Raw genomic sequence first — 26,974 nt, 5'->3', positions numbered from 1 at the left:
CGAAACATAGATTAATAAAATTGATGTCTAGAAGCTTGATTTTAAAATTTTTCGTCCACTGATTTGACGCACATCCGTTGATTAATTCAACCGGTTTGTCTGTAGATCCGAAAAAATTATTTCGACTGATATTTTAGGCACTATGCAGTATGGAATGCATGGTATGCTATGTAGACATGCAATAGCTATGATGAATGTATTGAATCAGCGATTCAGGGTCAAAATTGGGGTGTGACAGTTGCCCCTATTTAAGTATCTTCAACATGAGAATATGAAGAAGTACACTCTTCATATGATCATAGTGGGAGATAGTTAAATACTAAGAAGACCCGAATTTTGATCCTGAAATGCAAATGACAGGATATGATATGAGATGAGTGCCTGAATGGATGACCCTCTTTTATTTGATTTGCTAGGGATATGATCAGACATAAGATAAACCCTAGCATGATGCTTTATGATGGATACAGAATGAAACAAAGATCTGTGGGGGATGCTGATGGTCCACAGGAAGACGGACAAATGGTAAGAAACAAACTTGCTGGGGAAACAGTCTTGCTGGAGAATCAGATACACACTGGGGAGTAATCGAAGTGAAAGTTGATAAACAACGTTCAGAGTACAAGAGATTTCGGTAGTAAGTTCGCATATGACTTACTAGACCCGAATACGAGAATTTCCACAACAGGTTCATGTATGACCTGACAATGCTGGGGAATAATCATGGAGAAAAACTCTTCAGAACAGGTTCATGTACGACCTGACACCGGCATAAAGCTCAACAACAGGTTCATACATGACCTGAATAATATTGAACAAACAGAGAAAGAATCTTCAGAACAGGTTCAAGTATGACCTGACACCGGAATAAAGCTCAACAACAGGTTCATGCATGACCTGAATAGTATTGAACAAACAGAGAAAGAATCTTCAGAACAGGTTCAAGTATGACCTGACACCGGAATAAAGCTCAACAACAGGTTCATACATGACCTGAATAGTATTGAACAAAAATTGGAAAAACTCTTCAGAGCAAGTTCAAGTATGACCTGACCCCGGAATAAAAGCTCAACAACAGGTTCATATATGACCTGAATAGTATTGAACAAAAATTGTAAAAACTCTTCAGAGCAAGTTCAAGTATGACCTGACCCCGGAATAAAAGCTCAATAACAGGTTCATATATGACCTGAATAGTATTGAACAAAAATTGGAAAAACTCTTCAGAGCAAGTTCAAGTATGACCTGACCCCGGAATAAAAGCTCAACAACAGGTTCATATATGACATGAATAGTATTGAACAAACAGAGGAAAAATCTTCAGTGCAGATTCATGTATGACCTGACACCGGAATAAGGCTCAACAACAAGTTCATACATGACCCGAATGGTATTGAACAAAAATTGGATTTGAAAATGACTGCAAAAATTGGATGTGGGTTTAAGGGCACCAAATACAAACTGGAATCAAAGGTCAAAGGATCATAGGATCGACAACAAGACCTGGGTCAATGCAAAATGAGCACGAAGTACATTTCGGCTATGCATGATTTGAATTTCCCTTTATGCATGATATATGAATGATCATGATTATGAGAATGCTGACACTGGGCAGACTGGGAGTTTGTAAAGGCTTTTTATGGAAGCTCATGATTACTCAACACCGAGAACTCAACCGAATATTTTATGATAGATGTTGTCAAAGGAGGATTCTATCCAATTTGATGGTCACAACTTAGCCAATGGATCCTTTTGGAGGATTAATGAATCGTGCTAGCCTAATTTTCGGGCACTCGTCTTAAACTCAATAGTGGTTGACGTATGGCAGAATTTGTTTGAGCAGTTTGAAAGCACGAAGAAAGAGGTTCTTCCCCTCTGTGGCTCATCTTGCCCTAGTCTGTTGGGACTTCGGAAATGTTCACCTTGAAAGTGAGTTTGGAAACAACTTGCCATGAGACTACCTCGAGATGGCTTGCCCCAAGTGTTTGAAACTTGCAGTGGTCTGAACTTGACTAACCAAATGTTGGAATGGTAGACTCTTGATTGATTGTCCTTTGGATAGCTGGACTCATCGAGCTCTGAGGTGGCTTGCCCCGGTCTAAGTCTTGAAGCAAATTACTCTTGGTAAGATGACCCTTAGGGTGATTAGCTCGAATTAACTGATGCTCAAAGTGATTTGCCCCTGACTAGACTTCTTTCACCTTATCAAGTTCCTCAACTGTATTTGGAATTTCTTGATGCTAAGTGTTGACTCGCAAATAAGATTATGCATTCAAAAATGGTAATCTTAATGCAATACTTATGCAAAAATTTGAACTCAAAGTTTATTGATATGAATGGGTGAAATATAGTGAACGAGTCGTTGATAAGAACACAATGGTGATCAAGTCATTCACAGTGTGCAAGTTGGTGCCATCAAATGATTAACAAAAATCGTTTGGAGTCAAGTTAACACCACCTTGTTATAGTATGCTTTCAAAATAAACCATGTCTCAATTAGGTCTTTTAAGGGTTGTAACGTGGCCTGGTTCACAGTTTTTTTTGAAACAAAAGGATATAAGGCTCAAAAATTATTTTTACCCACCCCTTCTTCTTGATGATCTCCAGATCCTACGTTCAGCTAATTCGATACACGCATTCGACTTCCAAAAGGGTTGAAAGGTGTGATGAGGATTCAAGACGAATTTCTTGAAATGGAAGTCACCTTATTTTGTTTTTGTCGAGGATTTAATGACCTCTTTTGATTGATTTATTTTATCCCTAATTTTGCCTGGACCGCTTCTCTGAAGCTTTCGGTCCATCGGGATGCCCTAACTTTTGCCTAAGTCATTTCGTGGTATTTGATTTAGCGGGCTTTTTTTATTTTTTAAAGGTATTGACTGCCACATTATTGGTGGATAAGGATCAACCAACACTAATTTTAGCTTTTCTTAGCTTTTTCGACATCTCAACATGTGTGCGAAGGATAACATGTGGTTGAACCTAATTGGAGGAAGTATATATGGACGATTTTTGAAAGATCGAATGCATGATCAAACTATCTGAACACAACTACCCTGCCCCAGGTTAAGATTAAGGGTTTTAGATCCGAAATAAACACCAACTTCTAGGCTCAAAGTGGTTGTCTAGGGATTAACATCCTTATCACTCCAGTGTTTGGGGATTTGAAACAATGCCTTGCATCATCGACAAGGTTTTACTCAAAAGCATACCACAACAATTTCAGGTGTTTTATTTTCATCATTCTCCCTCCAATCTTTGTTAACACAACGGTTTGATAAACAAAAGTGAATGAGAGGAGTATTTTTTGTTTTTAACATAAATGAGAAACGAGTGAATACGAATGGGTCAATTCAAAAGATGCATAAACATTTCATTAATCTTACCAATTCAAAGAAAACAACAATGCTTAAAAGCAATTAACAGTCAACATGCAAAGAAACTACAAAAGAAGTGTTGAAACAGCCAAATGATTGCCAGCTTTGGGGAATTGACTTCTTCAAACTTGAAGATTGGGATCAACAAGCTTTTTGACATTGGCATGATGATTTCCAAATTCCTTTCCTTCATTCTCATCGTTGAACGCAACCCTCTTGGATCCACTACTCACTTCTCCTTTCATTGGTATGGGTCGTGACATTGGAAATCCAAGACGGTATCTCAATGCTCTTACCAGGAAACAATGATAGCTCATTAGCCACATCCCTGACATCTTCCTTGTGGTACAAAACCTTGAGGGGTCTCAAGGGTCCTTTTCCTTTCTCATTATCTGGCCCAGAAATCAAGGTATATGTACCTGAGCCTTCCTTCTTGAGTGTTGGTGACCTTATGTCAATCAATCCTTGCAGCTTGAGCTTAAAACTCTTGCATTCCTCGATGGAGTGCCCCATTGTTCCAGTATGGTAGCCGCACTTGACCTTCGGATGATCTTCTTCAAAGATTAAGCTCTTTTTGTTAATCAACCCTCGCACCAAGGCTTTCAGCGCTAAGCAAGAATCCAGGTCATGTCCCAATGCTCCTTTATGGAATTCACATGTTGCATTTGGATTGTACCATGACAGGTATGGTGACATAGGTGTGAGAGCTCGAGGGGTCACCAAAGCATTTTGGATCAGTTGCGGGTAGAGCTTGCTATATGGCACCGGAATCGAGCCATTGTGATCCTTGTTCCTCTTGTTCTGATTCTGATTTTTGTTCTGAACCTGGCTTTGGTGACTTTGAGGAGGAATAGCCAGAGGATGTTGATGATGACGTCTTGAGGGAGGTCCATATACTGGTAAATGAGGAGTTGCCACATAGAATTTCCCTTGACTTGGGGTAACACCAGATGGATGTGAGGTATTAGCTCTCTTTGTTGCAGCAGCGTATATTGGGTGACCCTCTTTTCCCAACAAGACTTGCAGGTTTTCTAAGACCCATTTCATTTGGCTCTTCAAAAGATTAAGTTCCTCATTCAGTGCTTCTTGGCTTTTCCTTAGCTCGTCCATCATCTCCTGAGACATGGTTCTTTGTTCTGAACGCGTGTTAAGAATCACTTTGCTGATCACGGACAAAGGATGGATGAGTTTTTTTTGTATTTTGTCTGGAGAATGACATGCATTATGATGCGATGCAAATGCAATGGAATGCGAATGAATGCAATGCAAGCCATGCACATTTGTTTTTTTTTTATACACGGGTTCAAAAGTCTGAGGTACTGATGAATCTGATTGTTTTCCAAGAATAGGTTCTCACCGGGTATGATCTAGGGTTTTGTTACAAAAGATCCCCAAAGTCATTGATTCACAAGAATGTTTGACGCTTACGGGAAATACTTTCCGGTCGTCAACTCCATCAAGGGAATCTATTCTGGGTGAGGTTCTCGTACCGACCCTTACGAAGTATTCACCTCGGGAGTCCGTACTACGCAACCATCGACTGGGTTCTAGACAGGGTACTCAGAGTCATGGATTCAAAAGACTATTTGACGCTTACGAAAAATACTTTTCGGTCATCAACTCCATCTAGGGAATCTATTCTGAGCGAGGTTCTCGTATCGATCCTTACGAAGTATTCACCTCGGGAATCCATACTACGCAACCATCATTTCTAGTTGGCCAAAGGTTCAATGTTCTAAAAGGTTCTTAGAGTCATGGACCCCTTTGAAACATCGAAGCTTACGAGGTATACACCTCGGGCGACAATATTTGCAAAAGGATCTACTCTAAGTGAGGTTCTCGTACCGACTCTTACGAAGTATCCACCTCGGGAGTCCGTACTACTCAACCATCGTCCTATCTTATGTGTTTTTTTTCACTCTTGACTCGGGTGTAGAGTCTTTCCCATATGGTTTGCAATCAATATCCAAGTACCCAACACGGTGGAATTAATATACAACAAATATCAGTATAACAATAAAGATATTAAAAAGCAATAAATAAGGGAAAAGCCACATAATTAAACAAACAAAGGCACACAAACGGCCCAACTAGGCTTGACTCACGTAGGGTTGTTCCTCTCCCCAGCAGAGTCGCCATCTGTCGCACCTCGAAAAAAATGGGGATACGACTTCAAAGCGAAGCGCGATCGCACGCTCGCAATGATGGACTGAACAGAGTCGCCACCGAACTTTATTTATTCCTAAAAAGGAAAGGGGAAATATCGATAAAACCCAAGACAAAAGAAAGGATAAGATATGGTCATCGCAACCAATATCAGGGTTCGGGAGTCGATTACGCAAGGGGAAGGTATTAGCACCCCTCACGTCCGTTGTACTCAACGGGAACCATTAGGTCAGTTGTGTGCGTTAATGTTAGTTAAAATATTAGGCTTTTCAAATTATTAAGTGGGAAAGAAAGAGTAAAAGAGAGAAAAATGTTTTTGGATTTTTTAACGAAGGACTAAACCTAAGTTTTTTATTAGTGGGCCTGACAAGATTTATAAATCCTGCTCCTACGTATCTCAAAAGAGAAATCAAGGCTTACGTAGTTCTGGGTAGAAAAATGTTTGTTTGTTGGTCGATTTTAGCGAAAGCTATATTGTATTAATCGACGAAAACATTGTTTTACCCAAAACAGATGAGGAGTGAACGCATACCACACATCGAACGGATTTATAAATCTACATTCGGAAAAGCGTCATTTATCTCTACTCAACAATCGTGGCCGAAACATTGTTTTGTATCACTTAAGACAATATATCTTTCGTTTATAAAAAAGGTTTTTTGATTAATCACACGGTGGCGAGAAAAGAGTTTGATCAGTTGGATGTATTTTGAGTGATGGCGAGAACTTGGATGAGCGAGATATACATCTCGAATCCTAGCCTCAGGAGTGCATGGTATACACCATGTTCCATTTCCATCTTTATTGAGAAAGGTTAAGATAGGAATTAAGTATTTTGGAATTTAATTGAGAAAGGGTTTGAAGAAACCGCATTGACAATTTTAGACGATGGCGAGAGCTAAGATTGGCGAGATATACATCTCGAATCCTAGTCTCAGGAGTGCATGGTATACACCATGTTCTATTTCCACCTTTATTGAAAAAGTGTTTAGATAGGGATTAATATTTTTGAGTTTTTATTATGAGAAATGGCTTGACGTTGGATCAAGCATTTGATGAAGGTTTTTTGAAAGAAATGGAATAGAATGGAGAGAGAAATGAATTGATTTGTTTGTTGAGAAAATACTCGACGTTGGATCGAGTCATATTTTTTGTATTTTCTAGAAATGGTTGATTTTATTCTTGTGTTAGTATCAAACTGAACAGTCAAATAAATAAAACAATACAAATTTATTACACATCGGGGGAGTGGGATACATTTTGTTAAATGGGGATTCGAAATCATGAAACAATTAAATCGGGCCCAAACAACAAATAATGCAATGCATGAGTGTAAGTGCAAGGGAACCGGCTCATTGTAAGAAAGCCCAAGAGTAAGCTATGTGAGGTTGATGGCGATGCTTAAAAGCAATCGACTTACAGGGGTATGAAAATGGGCTCGACATTGAATCGAGAAAAGTGTGATTTTAATAGTTTAAAATGGTTTTGAATTAATGATGAAATGCAGACGAGTAAATGCGAGCACGCAAAAAGAAAATAGCTCATTGTAAGAAAACCCAAGAGTAAGCCACGGGATCGAAAGCCAACCGAAATCGAGAGCAAACTAAATTTAGCTCTAAGCTAATTTAGAGTGGATTCATGTAAGAATCACTCTACAAGAAGCTGGGCAACATGATTTATGCGTTCAAACGATTTTCAAAAGTTAAATTGGATTTTAACTCCGAGATTGCAACACAATGAAATCGAGGCAAACAAATAAACCCCAAAAATCTATTTAACAATTAAAAATATAATTAATCAATTAAACTATAATTAATTAAACAATTAACTAATTAAATAAAATACAAATAAATAAAATTAAAATAAAAATAAAACAAAAGAAAGAGAAGAATATATTCAGGGACTTGGGATATCCAAAATAAGAGGGAGGACAAACCAAACAAAATTGGATCCAGTATCCAATCAAACAATACACCTAAACATAATTAATATATAAGAATATAATATAATAAATAAAACAAAAAAAATAAATAATAATAATAATAATAAAAACCAGTAGCATAACTTAAAACTGAAACTGTATATATATATAAACTAACGTCTAACTATTTATAAAAATTTAATAGAAAATGAACTAATATACATGTATATATATAAAACTAAAACAAAAAATATATAAACTTAACAGAAAATAAACAAAATATATATAACTCAAAACTGAAACTAAACTAATATATAAAAAACTAAGAAGTAAATATATATATATATAGAAATGGACAATATAAGAAAAACAGAAATAAACTAATATGTATATATAAACTAATAAGTATATTAGTTTAGTTTGAGGAAATTTTTATGTAACGATGAAAAACTATAAAAGTTGTTCCAAGAACAGTAATGATGTTTATATATAAACAAATGAGAAGAATAATAACGTTTATGTGATGTGTTAAAAGAAAGAAGCACCTCTCCGTTCAGTTTTTTATTTGAATTGAGTTGGAAAGCTGAGTGATGCGCCGCTGACTTTGATTGGTTTGTGGTCTGAATGTCGTTCCCCTCCCCTCTCATTCAGCAGCATCTTTAGTATTTATAGTGTCAAACTAGGGTTATTAATTTGACACAAATACCAAAATGCCCCTCTTTTCAAAGTTTTAAAACAAAATGAGTTTTAAGAACTAATTAAAATTAAATTAAATTATTCTAATAAAAAACTATATTAAATTGAAACAAAGACGTAGAAAATTTTAATTAATTGAATCAAACATTCTGACAAAGAGATAAAAATAAAATGTCTCAAAATGGATAAAGGTCGGGCGCAAAAGTGCTCAAAAAATTAAAATAAATGCACCAAAATGATCAATGCGAAATAAACTTATTGGAAAAATACAACGTTTCTTTTAATTTTGAAATAAATTTTGACCGGTTAAACAGGCTTGAGCTGATCAAAAAGTGGCCGAAAAATTAGCTGAAAAATAAATCGAGCATACCAGATTAAACTACGCGAAACATAGATTAATAAAATTGATGTCTAGAAGCTTGATTTTAAAATTTTTCGTCCACTGATTTGACGCACATTCGTTGATTAATTCAACCGGTTTGTCTGTAGATCCGAAAAAATTATTTCGACTGATATTTTAGGCACTATGCAGTATGGAATGCATGGTATGCTATGTAGACATGCAATAGCTATGATGAATGTATTGAATCAGCGATTCAGGGTCAAAATTGGGGTGTGACAATACATAAACTAACATTTAGTCGATTTAGTTCACACAAACTTATATCACTTCATATCAAATGGTATGCTGATCAATCTTATATTAGTTCACACTAACTTATATCACACATATAGTTAAACCAATTAACATTGTTTTAGAAATATTCATAATAAGTTAGATAGTTTTGGAACAATATCTGTTGACATAGTTTTTGAATAATTCATAATCAAAACATATTTTTCATTCATAAGTAGCTGGTACATAAGTTACAACAAGGTTGTTTCAACTTCATTACACTTTTTATAACAATATCATTTGACAACAATTTTAGAATAATGACAGTTCTTACTTCATTACACTTGTTGCAACTAATCATATTAACAACACAAAGGTCATAACAAATGTAAACTTCAATTGCATATTCAAAAAATCTATCTTCATTTTTAAAAGTAATCCTCTTCGAGTGTGCCTTCATTCACCTTATTCTTATCTACACTTAATCTTTGATGCAATGAAAAAATCAATTATTTTTCTCTTGGGGCCATCTATTTGTCATACTAAACAAAATGATTGCACCTTTTATGTCTCTTAAGCTATAGAGGACATAGAAGAAGAATAAGTTTAAGGATTTTTGAATCACACATAATGAACTTTGAATAGAAGAGTTATAAACATTAATACCTACCTTATACATCTCGTACTCTTAAAAAGGACGTCCTAGTTAACATCGACCCATGATGTCATAAATGGTGCATCAAAACCACACCTACATTCGTCTTGGATGGAAGGAGATTTTGTGCAATTACTTGCTTGGAAAAATTGGAACATGATTGTTTCTGGTGAGGATGATGGGGGTGACGATGGTTTAAGGTTTGTCTAAACTTGGAGACAATGGAATACCATCCAATTAACAAAAAAGATGGTTGACTTTGACAAGCTCAGCGAAGAAGACAATAATTTAGGGTTTTCTTAAACCTTTGATTAATATTAATATGAATAAATTGTTTTTATTCTTAATATCCTTTTTGGTCTCTCATATGTTAACCTCGTTGTTCTTTTTAGTCCCTTCACTTAAAAAAAAATCATTTTGGTCACTTAACTCTTCAAAACATACCAAGCTAGTCATTTTTGTCTAATTAGTGACAGGAAAACTCAAAATCATTCACTAAATTTATCGTTAATTAGACGAAAAAGACTAATATGGTAGTATGTTTGAATAATTAAGAGACCAATATGAACTTTTTTAAAGTTAAGAGACCAAAACGAACTTTGATGTTAACATACGAGACCAAAAAGGGTATTTAACGTTGTTTTAATATTTAAATGATTAAAATGAATAACTAAACACGTGTAAAAAAGAGGAATAACTAAATAATAAAATTATGAATCTTTTAATTTGATATTTCTAGGTAAGCACATTTAACGACGTGACACCACATATTATGGGTCATATCAGTCTTTTGAAGCGTCACACACACACAAGTGGAGGGATATAAACAAAAAACAAACAAAAAATACTAGATGAATCAAAAGGTTGAAATTTTTTAAGGAGAGTTTTTTTATGGGTTTAAAATCCTAAAGATGACTAAATAAAGAGACTAAAAATGCATTTAAACATTCTTTTTAAATGTTTTTTAGAACTAAATATAAAATACTACTACTACTAATAGTAAGTTATCAATTTTAATTTATAAATTATCATTTTGATAAATATTTTTTAATAACATAAATTGTGAAAAAGAAGGCTCGCCGTTTATTGAAATTCTAGATCCGTCTTTCTTAATTTATAGTCTTTAATGAATTTGAAAATATCTAAAATTTCAATATTTAATAAATAACTAAATATAATAAATAAAATAGAGTGAATGAGACATCTCAACTAATATGTGTTATATGAGTTAAATCAATGTAAACCACTAACCTTTGATTTAATCCCTCGCGACATCATTTATATATTCATATATTAATGTTAATAAATTGTTAATATTTATAAATTAATGATTTTTTAAATATAATAAAATAAAATAAAATAGTTGGTTGATATATAATACCAAATTATTTGTGATGGAAAAAGAAATTACCACAAACAAAAACTTATAACAATTTTTATAGTATGATCGTGTTTGATAAAAATATATGATTGTTAATAAATTAGTTGATAATTTATAACTGATAACTAATAACAAGTATTTTATAATTGATGATTGATAAAAACTTATAGCAATTTTTATAGTATGATTGTGTTTGATAAAAATATATGATAATTGATAATTTATAACCGATAACTAATAACAAATAATTTATAGTTGATGATTGATAGTTGATAGTTGGTAATTTATAGTTGATAAGTTAATTGAAATGTCAGGTAAAATAGTAGTTTCAACGGATAAATGTAATATGATATAAAATAATATTATTTAATCAATAAATTAGTGATTATATAATTGATTGTATATTTATTATTAAATTAACTGTTATTTGTAATAAAATATAATAATAAACACCTTTAAACAATTTTAAATATAAACATAATATCAAAATATATTCAATGAATATACGGAGGAACGTGTAATAAAAACGACATAGAAAAGAAATAAATAAAAATTGTAGTAAGAGATCATAATTTATTTAAGTTATAAAATTTTACTACTATTCATCCATTTAAAACATAATTATTTTATTTAAAATTATAATAAGTTATAAATAGTAAAATTGAGTTTTAATTAAAATGATAAAAATATTATTGTTAAGGTAAAAGCTATAAATTCAAAAACTATTTCAAATAAACTTTGATAAAAAGTCATAAATTAGTTTTAAAAAAACTACAAATTAAAAAACAATTACTAAACATTTTTTGAATTAAAAGGTAATTTTTTGATCTTACAAAAAAGATTATATATGCAATAAGAATGAGTTTTTGTTGAAATGCCTTTGAGTATTATGTGTTAAAAACATTTGTAAATAATTCTCTTTAAATAGTAAAAATATAAAATCAACAATTTAAAAGTCCTTAAAAAATAAAAGGGGTTGATTGAGATTTTTTCTAAATAAAAGACCTTCACTCTGCAACAGGGATGGGAATCGACCAAGATAAATCATGTTTTAGAAGGCATGAGTCTGGCGTACGACAAACTCTTAAGATTTGAGTTTGACTTAAGATCTATTATAGATTTTTTTGGGGATTAATTTTCCCACCTTTAGTCGTGGAGAAGCACTATATCGAAATTAAAAAATGTCCCTTCAAATATAGAAGTACATCTCTAGATGCACCCATTAACATCACATTAATGCGTACTTGAGTAACATTCTCACTTTTGCCATAATTTCGTCTGGATATGTATCTCCAAAATAACTCTATATGCATAACCATTCGTAACAATATCACGTCCTCATTTTGCTATAGTTTAGTCCCGAGATTCATCTCTGTAACAAAATACAGATATACACTTCCATAATCACCCTTTAGGTAATAATTTTAATACACTATTTTAGAAATACACCGATATAATTGACCAAGTATATGATAATAATTTTTTTATCAATTGAAACATACATTGATCTAGTAAGATGAAAATGCCATATATAGTCAAATAACAAATTAGCAAACAACAATACTATCCATAATCCCTAATACAAATACTATACTAATGCGTATGTCAGACTCGCATGCTCCTTCGATGCCTTATGTATTGCAATGTCGTTTGCGCCTTAGTTAGAATGACATCTGCAATGGTCATCCAAGAAGTACCTTCTAGAAAGTCTGATATGTCTATACCATCAGCGCAAGATCCATAATATGATGACATGCATGTAACACATCAACAACATGATATTCCCTAGCCTCTTCCTCCTATAATATCTCTCTATTAGATGACCTATATGGACCTTCCTTAACATCTGGTGTCATGTAGGAACGTGACACTCATAAATAACATTGGGTGTAGCCGAATGCACAACTCTATTTGTTAGAAGCTACGACACCTCGTGTTTTAGTCGATATCAGACAATTAAGGAAATCATCATACATGGATCTACAACTTTGCAAATCATAGTAAGAGGAGCAAATATATATGGGTCTCTTGGAATAACTTACATATATTTAAATTGGCGCATGACTCGCTCAAGCAGATGTGGATACATCAGACGTGACCCACAAGTCAACTATCCAAAATAGAAGACTATATCATCAAATGGATAAGTTTGGCGGTGAAGGTTGTACGACCGAAAAAGTATACCATATACTACTCTGCAATCAAGATACACTTTGAAGGGCTAAGTCAATTGGTTCCCTCTGAGCGAGATAAATGCACAAGCATGTGGCATATCCTCAGTGTTGCCATCAACATATGACCAGCTGAAGATGTATGGGAAGTGCTGGAGGATCCATGTCTGAAAAATGGTACAAATGAATTATTAGTAATTTCACAACTTAAATGTTATGAGAATGGCACATAAATAGTAAATGATGCAAATATACTACCGTCAACAACGTGCAACTAACTGTCATTTGTTTGGTCTTTCAAAGACAATATTCAGTTTATTTGGAGTACATATAAACCAAACAAGCTATCCCCCAAATTGTATTCACGAATTTGCTAAAAATTAATGAAGTATCTAAGATAAACCACATCCATGTATAAACACTATTGTCCGCAAATATGGACGTGCCAACCAAGCACATGAGGTATGATCTCAACGAACAAGCTCTATGATACATAACCTGATCATCACCACCACCGGCCTACACTGCCGCAACTATGTGGTGTGTATACCGACTCTTCATGAATCTGAATATAACATGACACCCTCTGGTATCTCCTAGCTCCTTCGGGGCATCTGCTGGGTCAACTCTTAAATATGTCACAATCATCTCAAGTGCATCAGGTTTTGTCATCCTGAAGTGGTCTAATAATCTTCCCTTGATCGGAATATGCAACAGGCATGACACTTAATCAAGTGTGACGTATCAGAGTGTCATCTCTCAACGAACGGTGATAACATACAAGGATTAATAGTAGTATAACTGATCATACATAAATCTCACAGCCGAGATAACTGATCTTAAAATCTATTTAAAAACATGTTTTATATTAATACTTTCAAATAATATATTTTGCTTACTTTTAAATAAATTACATGATATTTTATATAATATTTAACTTATTTTCTAATAAATATGCACATATAATACGATCTATCAAGTTTCAGATTTTTAAAAAAGTTTAAAACATATATTTTTTATTAAAAGAGAAAACTTAGATATAATCTTTTAAATGTGATTTTTACTATTTTTCGATGAAAATATGACAAGTGTATAATTTCTTTCTATACATATTTAATTTTTGTTTATTTTCACTTTCTAAATGAATATAATTTTCTCCTATTTTTAATTCTTAAATAATATTTAAATATACTTGTCATATTTTTATTGAAAAATAATATATACCACATATAAAAAAATTATAGGTAAATTTTCTCCTTTATTAAACATTATACGAGACTTAAATAAATCATATGGTAAACTTATTTAAATGGACATGATCTATTTCCATTTTTACTCTACACCTCTACAATATTTTTATTTTATAAAAACCTTTTTATCTTTTTACATTTACACCTTCTTTCTTTTTTTACAAATTTCCCACGCTGTTTCTTACATATTTATTTCTTATTTGTTAAGTGTGTTTATTTTTTCTCATTTAAACATTTATAAATTAAAAAAATTAAGGAGTAAATTATTTAATATATGAATTAATAAAATAAAATAAAATAAAAAGAAAGTGAAATTGAGTTGAAGGTTATGTCTAGTTCAGTGCTGAAAAAACCCTGATACAGTGATACTCTTGCAAAAGGCATGGTGAGCCATGGCAATTGATCGCAACATCAACCCTAACCGAGTCATCATCATCATCAAATTCTTCAAACACAATTCAGAATGATTCATGGTGGTGATCATGCAAGAGCAACATCAACCACATCAGCAGCGGCAGAATCCTTCTGTACTGTTGCCGCAACTCACCACCACCTCCCTTAGGTCACCATCCTCCACCTCCGCGGCATCCCAATCCCATCTTTCTTCGCCTATCCATATCGCTTCCCACCGCCAACCCCTGCTCCCGCCACTTCCGGCGCCGGTCGCGGCTGTTCTCCCGTCCGGGGAAGCGGTTTCGACGGCGCCGCCGAATTTGCAGTTGGCAAGGGTCCGTCTGTCGGACATTGCTCCATATGACGGTGCACCGGCGGGGCCTTATGTTAGGGCGATGGAAACACTGTGTTCGTCTCTGTTGAAGCACAATGCGGCGTTGATTGAATTAGGGAGTGAAGATACTGCTCTGATGCGATGTGGATTGGAAGGTGCTAGATTGTTCTTCAGGAGTAGAGCACATCTCGGTGTTGGAAAGGGAAGTCGCGGGGTTTATATGTATAGAGCAGGAAGGTATATTATAGTATAAATAAATAAGTTATTCTTACTCATTCAGTCATCATAGGGCTTGGTTGGATGGACTTATTTGAGATTATTTACTTAAAAAAACACTTGTGAGACTAATTGAGAGTGTATGAAAACAATTTGACTTTGTTTTATCTTTTTTTATAGAAATTGTTTTTACAAAAGCATTTGTATGATAAACACTTATGCTACAAGCATTTAATTAAGATGATTATTAAAACAGAGCCATAATCTTTCATGGAAATTGTTTATTACTTATGGTCTGTGGCTTTGAGATGGATGATTGTTGAGCTGTTATTATGGCAACTGATGTTTTTCTCTCCCTTTCTTTTAGAGCTTTGGAGGATTGGGATTCATCTCCTCCTTGCATGGCTGATATTTTTAGGTGCATGGGAAAGGCTTCTCGTGTTGCTTTGTCAGCCATTGCAAGACATCTGCGATTGAGAAGCGAGTATGAACTGAGACTCGATGTTCAATTTGTGACTTTTTTAAACTGTGTATGCTGACAGGAAGAAGTTTATTCTGTGCAGTGTTTTTAACCAACTGCTTGATGATGCTCCATTACCTGCTAACGAGGTGTCTTCTTCTGTTCTCGTTGGGACCTACTCACACGCTTCTTTGCAAAATGGAAAAGGTGCCATTGGAGGCGGTAAGCCCAGCGTCAATGGTGAAGACGAGAAGGGATTATTGACCTTGATATCTTCTGACACTCCTGGTTTTCAGGTGTGTTTTTATTGTTTTATGTAAATTGTAAAGTATAGTTCATGTGTGTTTTATTTCAATCACCAAAGAAGAGAAAATAATCACTTACCCATGGGCTGTAATGTTGGGTGCTATCATCTAATGCGTATGTTAATACTCTAGGGGATTTTGTTTGATAGTAAAATTTTGGTAATTTTCAATTGATTTTTCTGCAAAAGTTATATGAGCAGTCTGTTCTCTTCTCTAGGTATGTGATCCCAATGGCCGCTGGTATCTGGCAGACAGTGGGTCTGGGCCAGGAGATCTTCTACTAATAACAGGTCGGGCGCTTAGCCATGCTACTGCAGGTCTACATCCAGCTGCATCATATAGAGCTTCTCCAGATTGTTCTCTGAGTCCGAATAGTGGAGGAAGGTGCCAATATATATTTATAAATTTGGTTTGAGCGTGTGTTTTGCGAGTAAAACCTTGTATTTGTGATACCTCATAAGATTTCTGAGGACCTTATTTGAGTACTCTTTGACTGTAGGACTTCACTTGCATATAGACTCATGCCACAGGGCAATGCTATACTAGATTGTTCTCCAATTGCAGCAGCTGGTCATGTTATTCCTCAAAGCTATGTTCCAATATCTGTAAGCCAGTTTATGGACGACCTTGCTGCTGAAGAACTGATAGGCAGCCAATGTGCTAATGATGATGTAAGCTATCTCTCCCAATGTTCTCTTTGAGTATGTGTTATATGGAAGTCGCCTCAAACCAAATGTGACTAAATAATTAAATGAAGATCCTAACCTATAATAAATGTAACTGCTAAGAGGCACGTTTGAAAATATGAGCATTGCCATCTTAGATTCTTCCAAACCCAAATAGTCCAAAGATCTTGGTATACTTATTGTGAAATGTAACATTTCTGCTGCAAAACACTGCAGGAATTCCTATCCGACCACATTCACCGTGATTCTTTTTTTTTTTTTTTTTTTGTTTATAGAAACCGTGATTTATTTTAATATGAAGTATCCTATTGGAAAGTGGGGCAAAATACAACAACTGACAGAAAATTAATCACAAATTGTTTGCACAGCCTTTTATGCTGTAGTTTGGCTTCTACTTTCTTGTACCTCATCAAAGACTCAAATACCATTTTAAAGTAACTAACAAACTTTGCGTTTTAACTTTCATGTTGAGACACAATGTGGACTATGGAGGATGAGTGCACGAGCCAGTTGAAATGACCATATTTGATTCCAAATGCACTACCATGAGACTACTACTGAATTTAAGTTCTTCTGGCTGGATGATATATACAAACTAATACTATTTTTAATCTAGCATCCGTTGTCCTATAGTCAGTTACCAACTGAATTGCTCTTTTAAACTAATTTTACTATTAGCGTCTTGTTTCCTGTAATTAGCAAAAGTATAAATATGTAAGCATTTGGATGATTTGATTAGTCATTTGAGACAAGCTATTCAGAAGAAGATTATATAATGGTCCTTTTACTGTTTAGTGGTCATTTATAATGTTTTTTTGTTGCATTTGATGCAGCGACCCTTCTTCTAAAGCTTTCAATTTAATTTTCTTTTAAGAGAATATTTTTATTCAATGTTCGGGGAAACTTATGCACTTTCGTTCACAGGTTTCCCAAAGCAATGTGAACAAGGACCCATCATTAAGAAGTGTTCTATCAGATCCTTTATCGTAAGTGTAGTTTAAGTCACAGGTCAGATATTGGTTTGGTTTTTTCTAGATACTTGGTTTTTTCTAGATACTTGGTTTTTTCTAGATACTTGGTTTCTCCAATTTCACAAAACAAATTTAGCCACAAATCTTTTGAAGTCCAAATGCATTATGTGCATTTTTAAAAAATAATTTCTGTTTACATGTGGGCATTTTATTTGATATGTAGCTGACCCAACTTAGTGGGATAAGGCTTGGTGGTTGTTGTTGTTGTATGCGGCCATTTTCTTTTTAACTAGCCTATTGGCTTGGTTTGTACCTCCTCATTTTTCAAGACGAGAAATGAAAAATATAACCTTCATATTCAGATTCACTTTTATTCTAATATATATTCTCTTTCCTTTTTCATCCAATTTACTAGTGGCTCATTCTTGGAAGATGCAATGCTTGTCTCATGTGGACATTCTTTTGGTGGTCTCACACTGAGAAGAGTCATTGAAACAGTAAGTACGACTCTGTCTTATTCAGTTTTCTAGCGTACTCAATTTGCATCTATGCATTTTGAAATGAGGGCCAACAGCTGATGAAAGTGACAATTTTGCGTTTGAACCATAGTTGGACACTGTATGACTTAACTAACTAGTGTTCCAAGATCAAACTTCTATTGCAGTCTGGGTGCTGCTGGAATATTAGTAGCTACAACGGAATAGGAAGCTTGATAGTTAGGTTCAGGATTATATGCATGCTAAGGGTAGGGAATATATTAAATTATTCTTTAATGTATTGAATAAATCTTTCATACGGGGAAGGGGAGTCATGGTACGAAGGTTAGAGTTACTGCCGAGGTCAGAAATTCAAGTCACATGCCTCTTGCAAATGCAAGACAATGTTGCGTACTGTAAATCCACCATCCGGCTCCTCCCTGAATCATGCCACGATAGGTGTTTTTTATTGCACCAGCATGCCCTTTAATGAACTTAAATTTGTGGAATGATGGATTGGGTTAAAATTAGATTTGACGGGCTATGTACAATATAGTGAACATGTTATGATTTTGATGTACTGAAGGTTCAATAATTAGATTTGAAAATGTATAAAACCTTGCTGAGCTGTGGAGATGAAGCCCGATAGAACTCTAGAATCCTTCACACCATCTGTCTATGTTAACGTTTATTTTGTCTTTAGTGAATGGTGGGTCTCTATAAAATGAAGTAGATTGGACTTGTTTTTATGTGATTTTAAGTAAGGTTATAATCAGGGACATCTCCAACAATTTGGAGGTCCTGATCCAATCTTAAAAATTGGACCCCTTTAAAAAGAAGCACAAAAATATTCAAAAAGAGCCATAATCAATAAATAGAGCATAAAAACTTGTAAATAACCTCAATAACATTAAAAAGAGTCATTCTTGTAAATAACATAAAAAGAGCTATGTTCTAATCAATAGCAAACTTCAAGCTAGAAAAAATTAGCAAATTAGCAAATTAGCAAAGAAGAAGAAATTAGCAATTAGAAAAGAAGGAAAAAATGAGCAATTAGCAAAGAAGGAAACTTAGTAATTAGCAAATGAAAGTAGTATACCTTGAATTCCGTTGTCCCTATTTATAGAGAGAATCATTTCATTTGATGGGAAGCGTGATTTTTGTATGTACTTTTTGCCTACAAATTGTCCCTATTTATAGAGAGAATCATGTTATTTGATGAGAGGATATAACTCTTGAAAGAGTTTTGGATGTATTCATTCCGAATAGTTATATACATATAACGTTCAAAATCTAACATAAGTTGTTGTTTGGCCCAGTGGTAAACAACGCACCATTCACTTGAGGGTATGAGGTTTGAACCCCAGCAGCAGCCACATATTTTCATTTTTCGTCAATTCTATTTATTAAGAGTTGACAAAAATGCCTATCATGAGAGTTGAACCAGGTGCACATGCATTAATTACAACTTGGTCAAATGCCACAACCACTTGGTCATTGTCAACTTTGTGTAATTTGTCCACCGTTACAAATACTTAAAAGTTCCAAATTAATATTTTGAAACTATCCAGCAAAATTATGAGTCCCTAAAAATTTGAGGCCCTGTGCTAAGAGCCTGGTTTCACTTGCACAGGAACGGCATAGACACAATTGGCTTGACAAAAAAAGAGTAGGTCTGTAACTCTTATATTAAAAGATATAGCAAATAAAAGATACAATAATAACAAAATATGTAAATAAATAGAACTTTTATATATAGCAATTGTTTAATAAGTAGTAGTTGTAGCCTTAAATATTTATAGTTATATATACATAAATATATAGATGTTTTTAAATAATATTAAAATAGAGGCCATCTTGCTCTACTGCTATTCTGATTTCGGGGTCTGCTGCTTTATGCTGCTATTCGAGATTACCAATATAGGCTAAGAGTATTTAAGCTTGTATTCTTTTGCTCTTTGTACTTTTTCATTCATGCATCTGTATTGTTATTTTAATTTTACTTGTTGTCTCATTTCTACTCTCATCACCATCTATTTGTAATTATAACTGTTACATGAGAAGAGACAAGAATCATAATTGTAATTGTTGTTTCTGTTGCAGTCAAGATGCACCCTCTGCAATGTTGATATTGAGACTGGTTCTTTGATCCCTAATCTCGGTATTTACTGTTTCTTTGTAGTTTTATTATGTTTCAGTTCCACCATCTAACCACAAACTTCTCAGATAATGTAGGTTTTTATCTGGTTTTGTAATATCTTTCTGTCTCTGATGCATTAGGTTCCTTGATACTTTTCTTAAAGTTGTTTGTGTGACATAATGTGCTTTCACCATTTCCTTCACAGCTCTTAGAGCTGCAGCTGCTGCTGTCAAGCATGAGGATGATCGAAGGTTATTTCGAAATGCCGCTCTTCGAAAGCGGCGGAAAGAAATGGGTGAACCAATGGATCCAATCAGAAGAGTGAACAGGGTATAAAACACAAGTAGGCTATGATTTTGATGAGACCGACTTTTGCTGAAGTAGCAAATCAGTAAACGTTAATTAATTAATTAATTAATTAATCAGGATACTCTTTCTGACTGAACAAATGTTAGACTGTAAGAATTTAGTTTCGAGTAGACAAATTTATGTATTAGCACTTATGTTTCAGGAAAATGGAGATTTTACTTCTACTGATGGACTCCAGCGGGGAGTACAATATCCATTTTCAGTAAATGAGAAAGTTATTATTAAGGTAAACACAGTCTTTTTTACTTTTACATTTTTTGCCTACTGCTGAATCAGATGAACCAATGGGTTATAAACCACCAATATCCACAGGGTAACAGGAGAACACCTGAAAAATTTGTTGGGAAAGAAGCTGTAATTACGTCTCAGTGTCTCAATGGCTGGTGAGTTATGAAGAATATTTTGTTAATTTGAGTTTAAACTCTCGATATGTTAATGGCTGAAGGCCAAAAATCCGCCGTATAAACACGCCATTGTGACCATTGGTGCACACTAGTGCGGCCCATGGTGCCGCCATGGCGGACATCCCTTCACAAATTTTCAATGGTGGTTATAAAAAAGTTCTGCCACGCCCTTCTGCATGGCCACAATTTAACAACACACTAATTATGAAATAAGTTAATTTTATATAAATATCAAATGATAGTTTCTTGTACATAATTAGCCAGTACTGATATTCAAATCTGTGGGTCTCCCACCTCTCTGCCTTGATGAGGCCCTAATTCTTTATCAAATGTGTAGATGATGCTTCAATCTCTTCCCACATCTATATGTTTAAAAAACTGTCCCAGGTATAGGCTGTGGCTAATCTTCCCACCTTGACTTGTACGTCTTTTCTATGAGTATTTTATTAGCTTTTGCCATGTTTTTTCTTTATGGTTTGGATGGGTTATTTTTTGTGCATTGCATGGTAGTTGCACTCAAGTAAAATCTATATGAACTTTCATACCCCTTAAAGCAATACCAAACCAAACACGATCAATGGTCTTGAGTTCAGTTTTGCCTAACCTTGGAAATCTTAATGCCACCATGCTTTTCAAATCCTCCTAGCAATCACCCCACCGCAATTATTCTTGCTAAGAATGACATGTGGCAATTCTACTTGGAAGTTTATGGATTACTCCTACAACACATCCCTGTACAAGGAGGCTCTAGGCTGACAGTAGGAGCAACTTATAATTTATTATGAGCCCAAATGATGCGTTCAACAAGTTTTCGTCAATAAAGATGCATGGAAGATTAAATAAATGTCTACAAAATGGGCATGCAGGAAAAAAGACCATATGAAAATAATGAAGCACCATAAGATTGAATTACCTGGGATTTTTGTTCCAACAAGAAATCACACATCCATGGTAATGGAACTATGCACAAAGTTTTCTATTGTGACTTGAGTTGCTACTCCTTGAACACATGTACTGCCCCAAACATCAAAGTGTATTTTCCAGCTGAAATGGAAGAACACCTCTGAAATTGCATTGTAGGTTCAAATTAGCCCTAGTAAAGACATAATCTCTTCTGAATAGTTGGCCAGTGTCCTTCCTATTTTAGGTCATTTTGTAAAGGATTTAATGTGAGGTGGTAAAGAGCCAACAAGGTGATTATACTAGACAAGGGAGGGTATGTTTATTTAAGAGAAAGTTGGGGTAGCTCCTGCTGTAAAAAAGGTAGATTTTTCTCTTAGCTCCTAGGGGATTTGAGTGTGTTTGGAGAAGATCCATAGTAGCATTATAAAGCAGGTTGGCCAAATGAAGAATAGTATGAAAGTTAGAGGTAAAGGTAGGCCAAGAAATTTTTTAGGTCACACTCAAACCATCAATAATGACTCCGAAATCAGATGGAACTTGATATATAATAGGACCATAGGAAATTAAAGCGCCGTCTTATCCAAGTAACTGGCTCTACCCAGTGAATAAAGATTTGATTTTTGTTGCATTGTCATACCTCCCTAACAGTTAATAACGTCAACTAAGTAACTAACTAGTTGTGTAACTGGCTAAATTACCTGAGAGGGGATATAGAGAGATTTTCTATACGCTTGGTATTACTATATATCATGCTGTAATGATCTCAAGATTAACGAATTGGATAGAAACATGGTATTTGATAGAACATTATGGCGGAGTTTGATCCATGTAGTCAGCCCCATTTAGTGGGATAAGTGTTAGTTGTGAATAATTTACTTATGTAACTATGTTCCGCCTTGATTGACTTTTATTTTTTATTCTTTTTATATTCGTATCAAAGCAAGCAAACCCTGGCATAATCAACTTTCTATATTTTAAACTTTTCTGAATGATCTTAATTTGTTTTCAACTAGTCAGTGACTCAAAATGCTGTATAGTTTTAACAACACTTTATTTTGTAAAATGTGTGACAATTATGTTCTATTATGATAATTTAGAATATTAGAGGACCATAGGTGGGGTTTGGTTACGAGGTTTATTTTCAAACTTTAGCTAAGTCTGCTTCTTTGGAATACTATATAATCTCATTCAATGTGGATGTTTTGTACAGGTATTTGCTCAAGATTATTGGATCTGGAGAGAATGTCCGCCTGCAGTATCGTTCTCTCAGGAAGCTCTTGAACTCACCAACTATGGAGGATCAGAGCCAGTTGCAGCTAGTTCAAAATAACAGCTCTTAAAATAGATTCAATTCAGGTTTTCCTTTTCTCTATTTTAGACGAGAGAAAAGGAAACTTTTGTAGTATTGATCCTAAAAACAAATTTATATAGAATTAAGTTACCTATGAGGCTCCTTATAGCATATGTGATAGAGGTTTACATAAGAGGCGATTGTGCTGTTGCTAAAGTTAGGTCGGCTTATATTTATTGTAAAGAATGGAAACAAAGATGAATTATATAACATGTAAATTATATAGTTTGCGATTTTAATCACTATAGTTTGCAATTGAATGTTCAAGTCATTCTCTCGAAGAATGATACTCACATAGGATAACACAACCATTTATATCCTAGAAATTTAATGTGGATGTATGCTATTCTTATATCGACTAAAATTCACATCAATATTGTAAACTGACAAAGCACAAAGGACAGGAAGAAGAAAAAACACAGTTGACTTAAAACGATGCTAACAGAAACATTAGATTCTATAGATTACTATCCAAGTATAATTGTATAATAAATCCCCAAGTTCACAAAAAATGGTGGTCCTGCTAGCTAGACTCCACCTTTGAGATGAATTTTAAGTTCTTTCAGTTGAATCTATTTGTAGATCCACTCGTTTGCTCTTGCACCAGACTCGTCCATATCGATAAAGATGCTTACAGCCTGCATTGAATAACAAGAAATTAGAAACAAAAAAAAAAGTAATAATTTTAAATTGAATTTAAATTTGGATTGTAGTCTAATATGAATTCAACTACAGATGAGACTTCATAGTTCAAGGCAGCATCTAGATGTGTGTACATATGACAGAAGGGCATAATTTTACCTTCCCTATCCGAGGCCGTTCTTTCGACTTTGCCAGGCTGCTCCGAACATGTGAGACGGCTCCCCAGCATTTTAATGAGTTTGCAACATCATCAAGTCTCAAAATATACTCTTCTTCAGTCAGCGGGAATGATCTCTATAGCAGTACAAAAAAATGCAGATAACATACTTAAATAGTATCACATAGATAATCTTAATAGACAATAGTAGTATAAATACTATACAACAAATTCCATGGTTTTGATCTTGATTTCTGAAATTTACATTTTTCAGTGCAGAGCAATACATACTTAATTTACATTTCATACCTATAGAAACTACAAGATGTTGAACATGTGTTTTCTTACCTGCTCCATGTACTTCCACATGACATTCATAGCAAGGAGATTTCTTCCCATGAATTCCTAGAATAAATTGTGTAGCAGCAAAATAAGAAAAAAGACAGAACATAAAGGACAACACAGACAATACAATAGAGATTCCCATGTCAGGTCCTAGGAATATATAAGAACAAACATCACCGGACATGAATCTCTCAAGTCATGTAATTCCACTAGTAAGAAACTAACCTTCTTAATCAACTGAACATCATAAGATTTCCCATATTTTTTCCTGATAAGAGTAGCAAGGTCAAATCCACTAAACCTGGAATCATCTGTGCCAACTATTTTCTCGAGACTTTCTCTGAGCATTTCACTATTCACCCCTCTAACTTCATCATTATTCTGAGATTTGTTCTTCTCACTCTCATCTGAATCATATGGATCCATACTGTCACTCACTGTACTCGAAAAAACCGGTCTACATTTTCTGGCACTACGGCGACAATTATGAGCAACATTAGGGAAGTCCAATCCTTTGGAAGGAGAGTGATATCCTGAAAATGGAGCCTTATTAATACTACTTCCTTTGTCAAGATGATCCTGAATTCTCAGTGGCCAACCACACTGGTTGGTGGACATAATATTCATTGTTTCCTGCACTCAGTTTCATAAACAAATACAAATAAAGTATAAAACATTGTTAGCAACCACAAAACTCAGACACACTTGTTATAATTCTTCAAGTTGATTAACTAACAATAATTGATTAACTAACCATCCTACTCTATGCACAGAAAGTGATCATCTTATGATTTTCCCTAACTCAACCGTAAATAATCAATAATTGTAACCTTCTTAAAAAACTATATGAAACATGTTTTATGACAAGTAAACTCAACAAGACATAAATGTTTTGTTTAGTTGTTACCTGTTAAAGACAGAAGCAGAGACAGATTCAGTTGGTGTTTTTTTTTCTAAAAATATTGTTGTTATTGTTTTCTGGGTGAAGGATTAATAAAATAAGTTCCAGTTTAATATAAATATGATGATGAAAGAAGATTGAGATAGAGTAGAAAAGAAAAAGATAATAAGAAGCAAGAAGTGGAATAATTGTGGATATTAAGAAAGATTGTTAGTTGTGGCGTTAAGGCAATGATAACCTCAAGTTCTCGTGTGTTTGTTGTCCCGCAAGCAATGCCAACCACAAGCTGCCATGCTCTAGACACTTGTTAGACACACCCCACCTCTTGTTTTCTTCTTCTTTTTTCTTTTTAGTTATATATTTTAGGATTAATATCTTGTTTTATTTTATTCATGCTACACAGATTTGGGTCCGACTAGATTTTCTTGAAATAAAAAAAAATCAGATTTTTTATAATCCGTTAAAAAGCTAGGTCACATATTATATGAAAAACACTTTAAACCTATCAAACTAGTATATAATGCTAACTTGTGGACTTGTGTTTGTGTTTTAGTGGTAGTAAATTTGTTTTGAAAAAAATAATTAAAAAAATAATTTTATAATTTTATTAAAATTAATGTGTAATTTTCAAGGCAACATTTCTTAACTTATGTTATACTCCAATTTTTCTCTGAGCATTAATTCATCGACCGCATTTGTATCATAGTTCACTCAATCATTTCATTAGTTTAGTAAAAATCGATATTCAGACAATTTTTAATTGATTTTAAATTAAAAAAAAAGTTGAGTTAACTGCATTGCATGTATTTTCATCGTCTCATGTATTGTTTTAAGTCAATCAACGATCATCAGAATGAATTTTCAGATCTACAGACAGATTAGTTGAATTGATTCTCAAATATATGTAAAATTAACGGGTAAAAATTTTCAAAATCGAGTTTGCATACGCCAATTTTATCGATCTACAGTCCGTGTAGTTCAACTTGACGTGCTCGTTTTATTTTTTCGGCACTATTTACATACACATTTTTATTAGTCTGAGTCTGTTTAACCGGTCATTTTTTACTTCAAAATTTGATCAAAACATGTATGTTTTTCAAAAATATATTTTGCGATAATCATTTTTGTACATTCATTTTATTTTTCCACACATTTTTACGTCTGATTTTTTCTTACTTTAATCCCTTTTATTTTTCTTTTTTCGTTTAAGTATATAAAAAATAAATAGAATTTATTGTATAGTTTTTCTGATTTTTATTTAATTATTTAAAATTGTTTAAAATTTATGTGATTAATTTATTTTAACTCATTTTATCTCATAAACCACTCATTAAAGATATTGTTGGACATTTTAGTGAAATTAGAATACTCTAACTTCTCCCACAATAGACTGTCTCCCACTAAAAAGGTGCTTTTTGACTCTCCAACATTTTGACTCTTCATTTTTTGGTAACTAAAAAACTCAGACTCATTCTCCCACTCACCCACATACGCCTCAACGTGTCAAAAAAAATGAAAAGATCTCCTTACATCATAATAACACGTCACATTCAAACCCACCCTTACAAGGACAACAAGTGACACCTTTTGAATACCTTGGTCTTTCGTCTTAAGATACTCTAATCAAACAAGGACAACAAGGGACAATTGGAAGCACAACCTTTTAAATACCTTGGGTAAACGAGCGA

The 26,974-nt window shown here is 34.0% G+C and overlaps 2 protein-coding genes across 3 annotated transcripts; one reads left to right on the top strand and one right to left on the bottom strand.

The window, feature by feature from the left end:
• Positions 1 to 14,543: 14,543 nt before the first annotated feature.
• Positions 14,544 to 23,483, top strand: LOC127107903 (uncharacterized). Of its 2 annotated transcripts, XM_051045248.1 has the most exons (13): positions 14,544 to 15,197; positions 15,544 to 15,660; positions 15,740 to 15,932; positions 16,159 to 16,325; positions 16,441 to 16,612; positions 17,552 to 17,613; positions 18,014 to 18,095; positions 20,178 to 20,235; positions 20,420 to 20,544; positions 20,726 to 20,809; positions 20,896 to 20,966; positions 21,325 to 21,374; positions 23,101 to 23,352. In XM_051045248.1, coding segments are annotated over exons 1-12 (1,626 nt in total). In that variant the 5' UTR covers positions 14,544 to 14,703; the 3' UTR covers positions 21,326 to 21,374; positions 23,101 to 23,352. The 2 variants fall into 2 exon arrangements, with proteins under 2 accessions (XP_050901205.1, XP_050901204.1); XM_051045247.1 differs by lacking the exon at positions 21,325 to 21,374 and having other exon boundaries at positions 23,101 to 23,483.
• Positions 23,484 to 23,668: 185 nt separating this feature from the next.
• LOC127107904 (uncharacterized) lies at positions 23,669 to 25,261 on the bottom strand. The gene is made up of 5 exons (XM_051045249.1): positions 25,140 to 25,261; positions 24,611 to 25,018; positions 24,389 to 24,445; positions 24,043 to 24,177; positions 23,669 to 23,879 (listed from the first exon to the last, which is right to left on the bottom strand). The coding sequence occupies exons 1-5, from the start codon at positions 25,140 to 25,142 to the stop codon at positions 23,814 to 23,816; spliced, it is 669 nt and encodes a 222-aa protein (XP_050901206.1). The 5' UTR covers positions 25,143 to 25,261; the 3' UTR covers positions 23,669 to 23,813.
• Positions 25,262 to 26,974: the final 1,713 nt, after the last annotated feature.

This window comes from Lathyrus oleraceus, chromosome 7, assembly GCF_024323335.1.
Source record: "Lathyrus oleraceus cultivar Zhongwan6 chromosome 7, CAAS_Psat_ZW6_1.0, whole genome shotgun sequence".
Lineage (NCBI taxonomy): Eukaryota > Viridiplantae > Streptophyta > Magnoliopsida > Fabales > Fabaceae > Lathyrus > Lathyrus oleraceus.
Note: the sequence above shows the minus strand (reverse complement) of the source record. Positions and strands in the feature narration are given on the sequence as shown.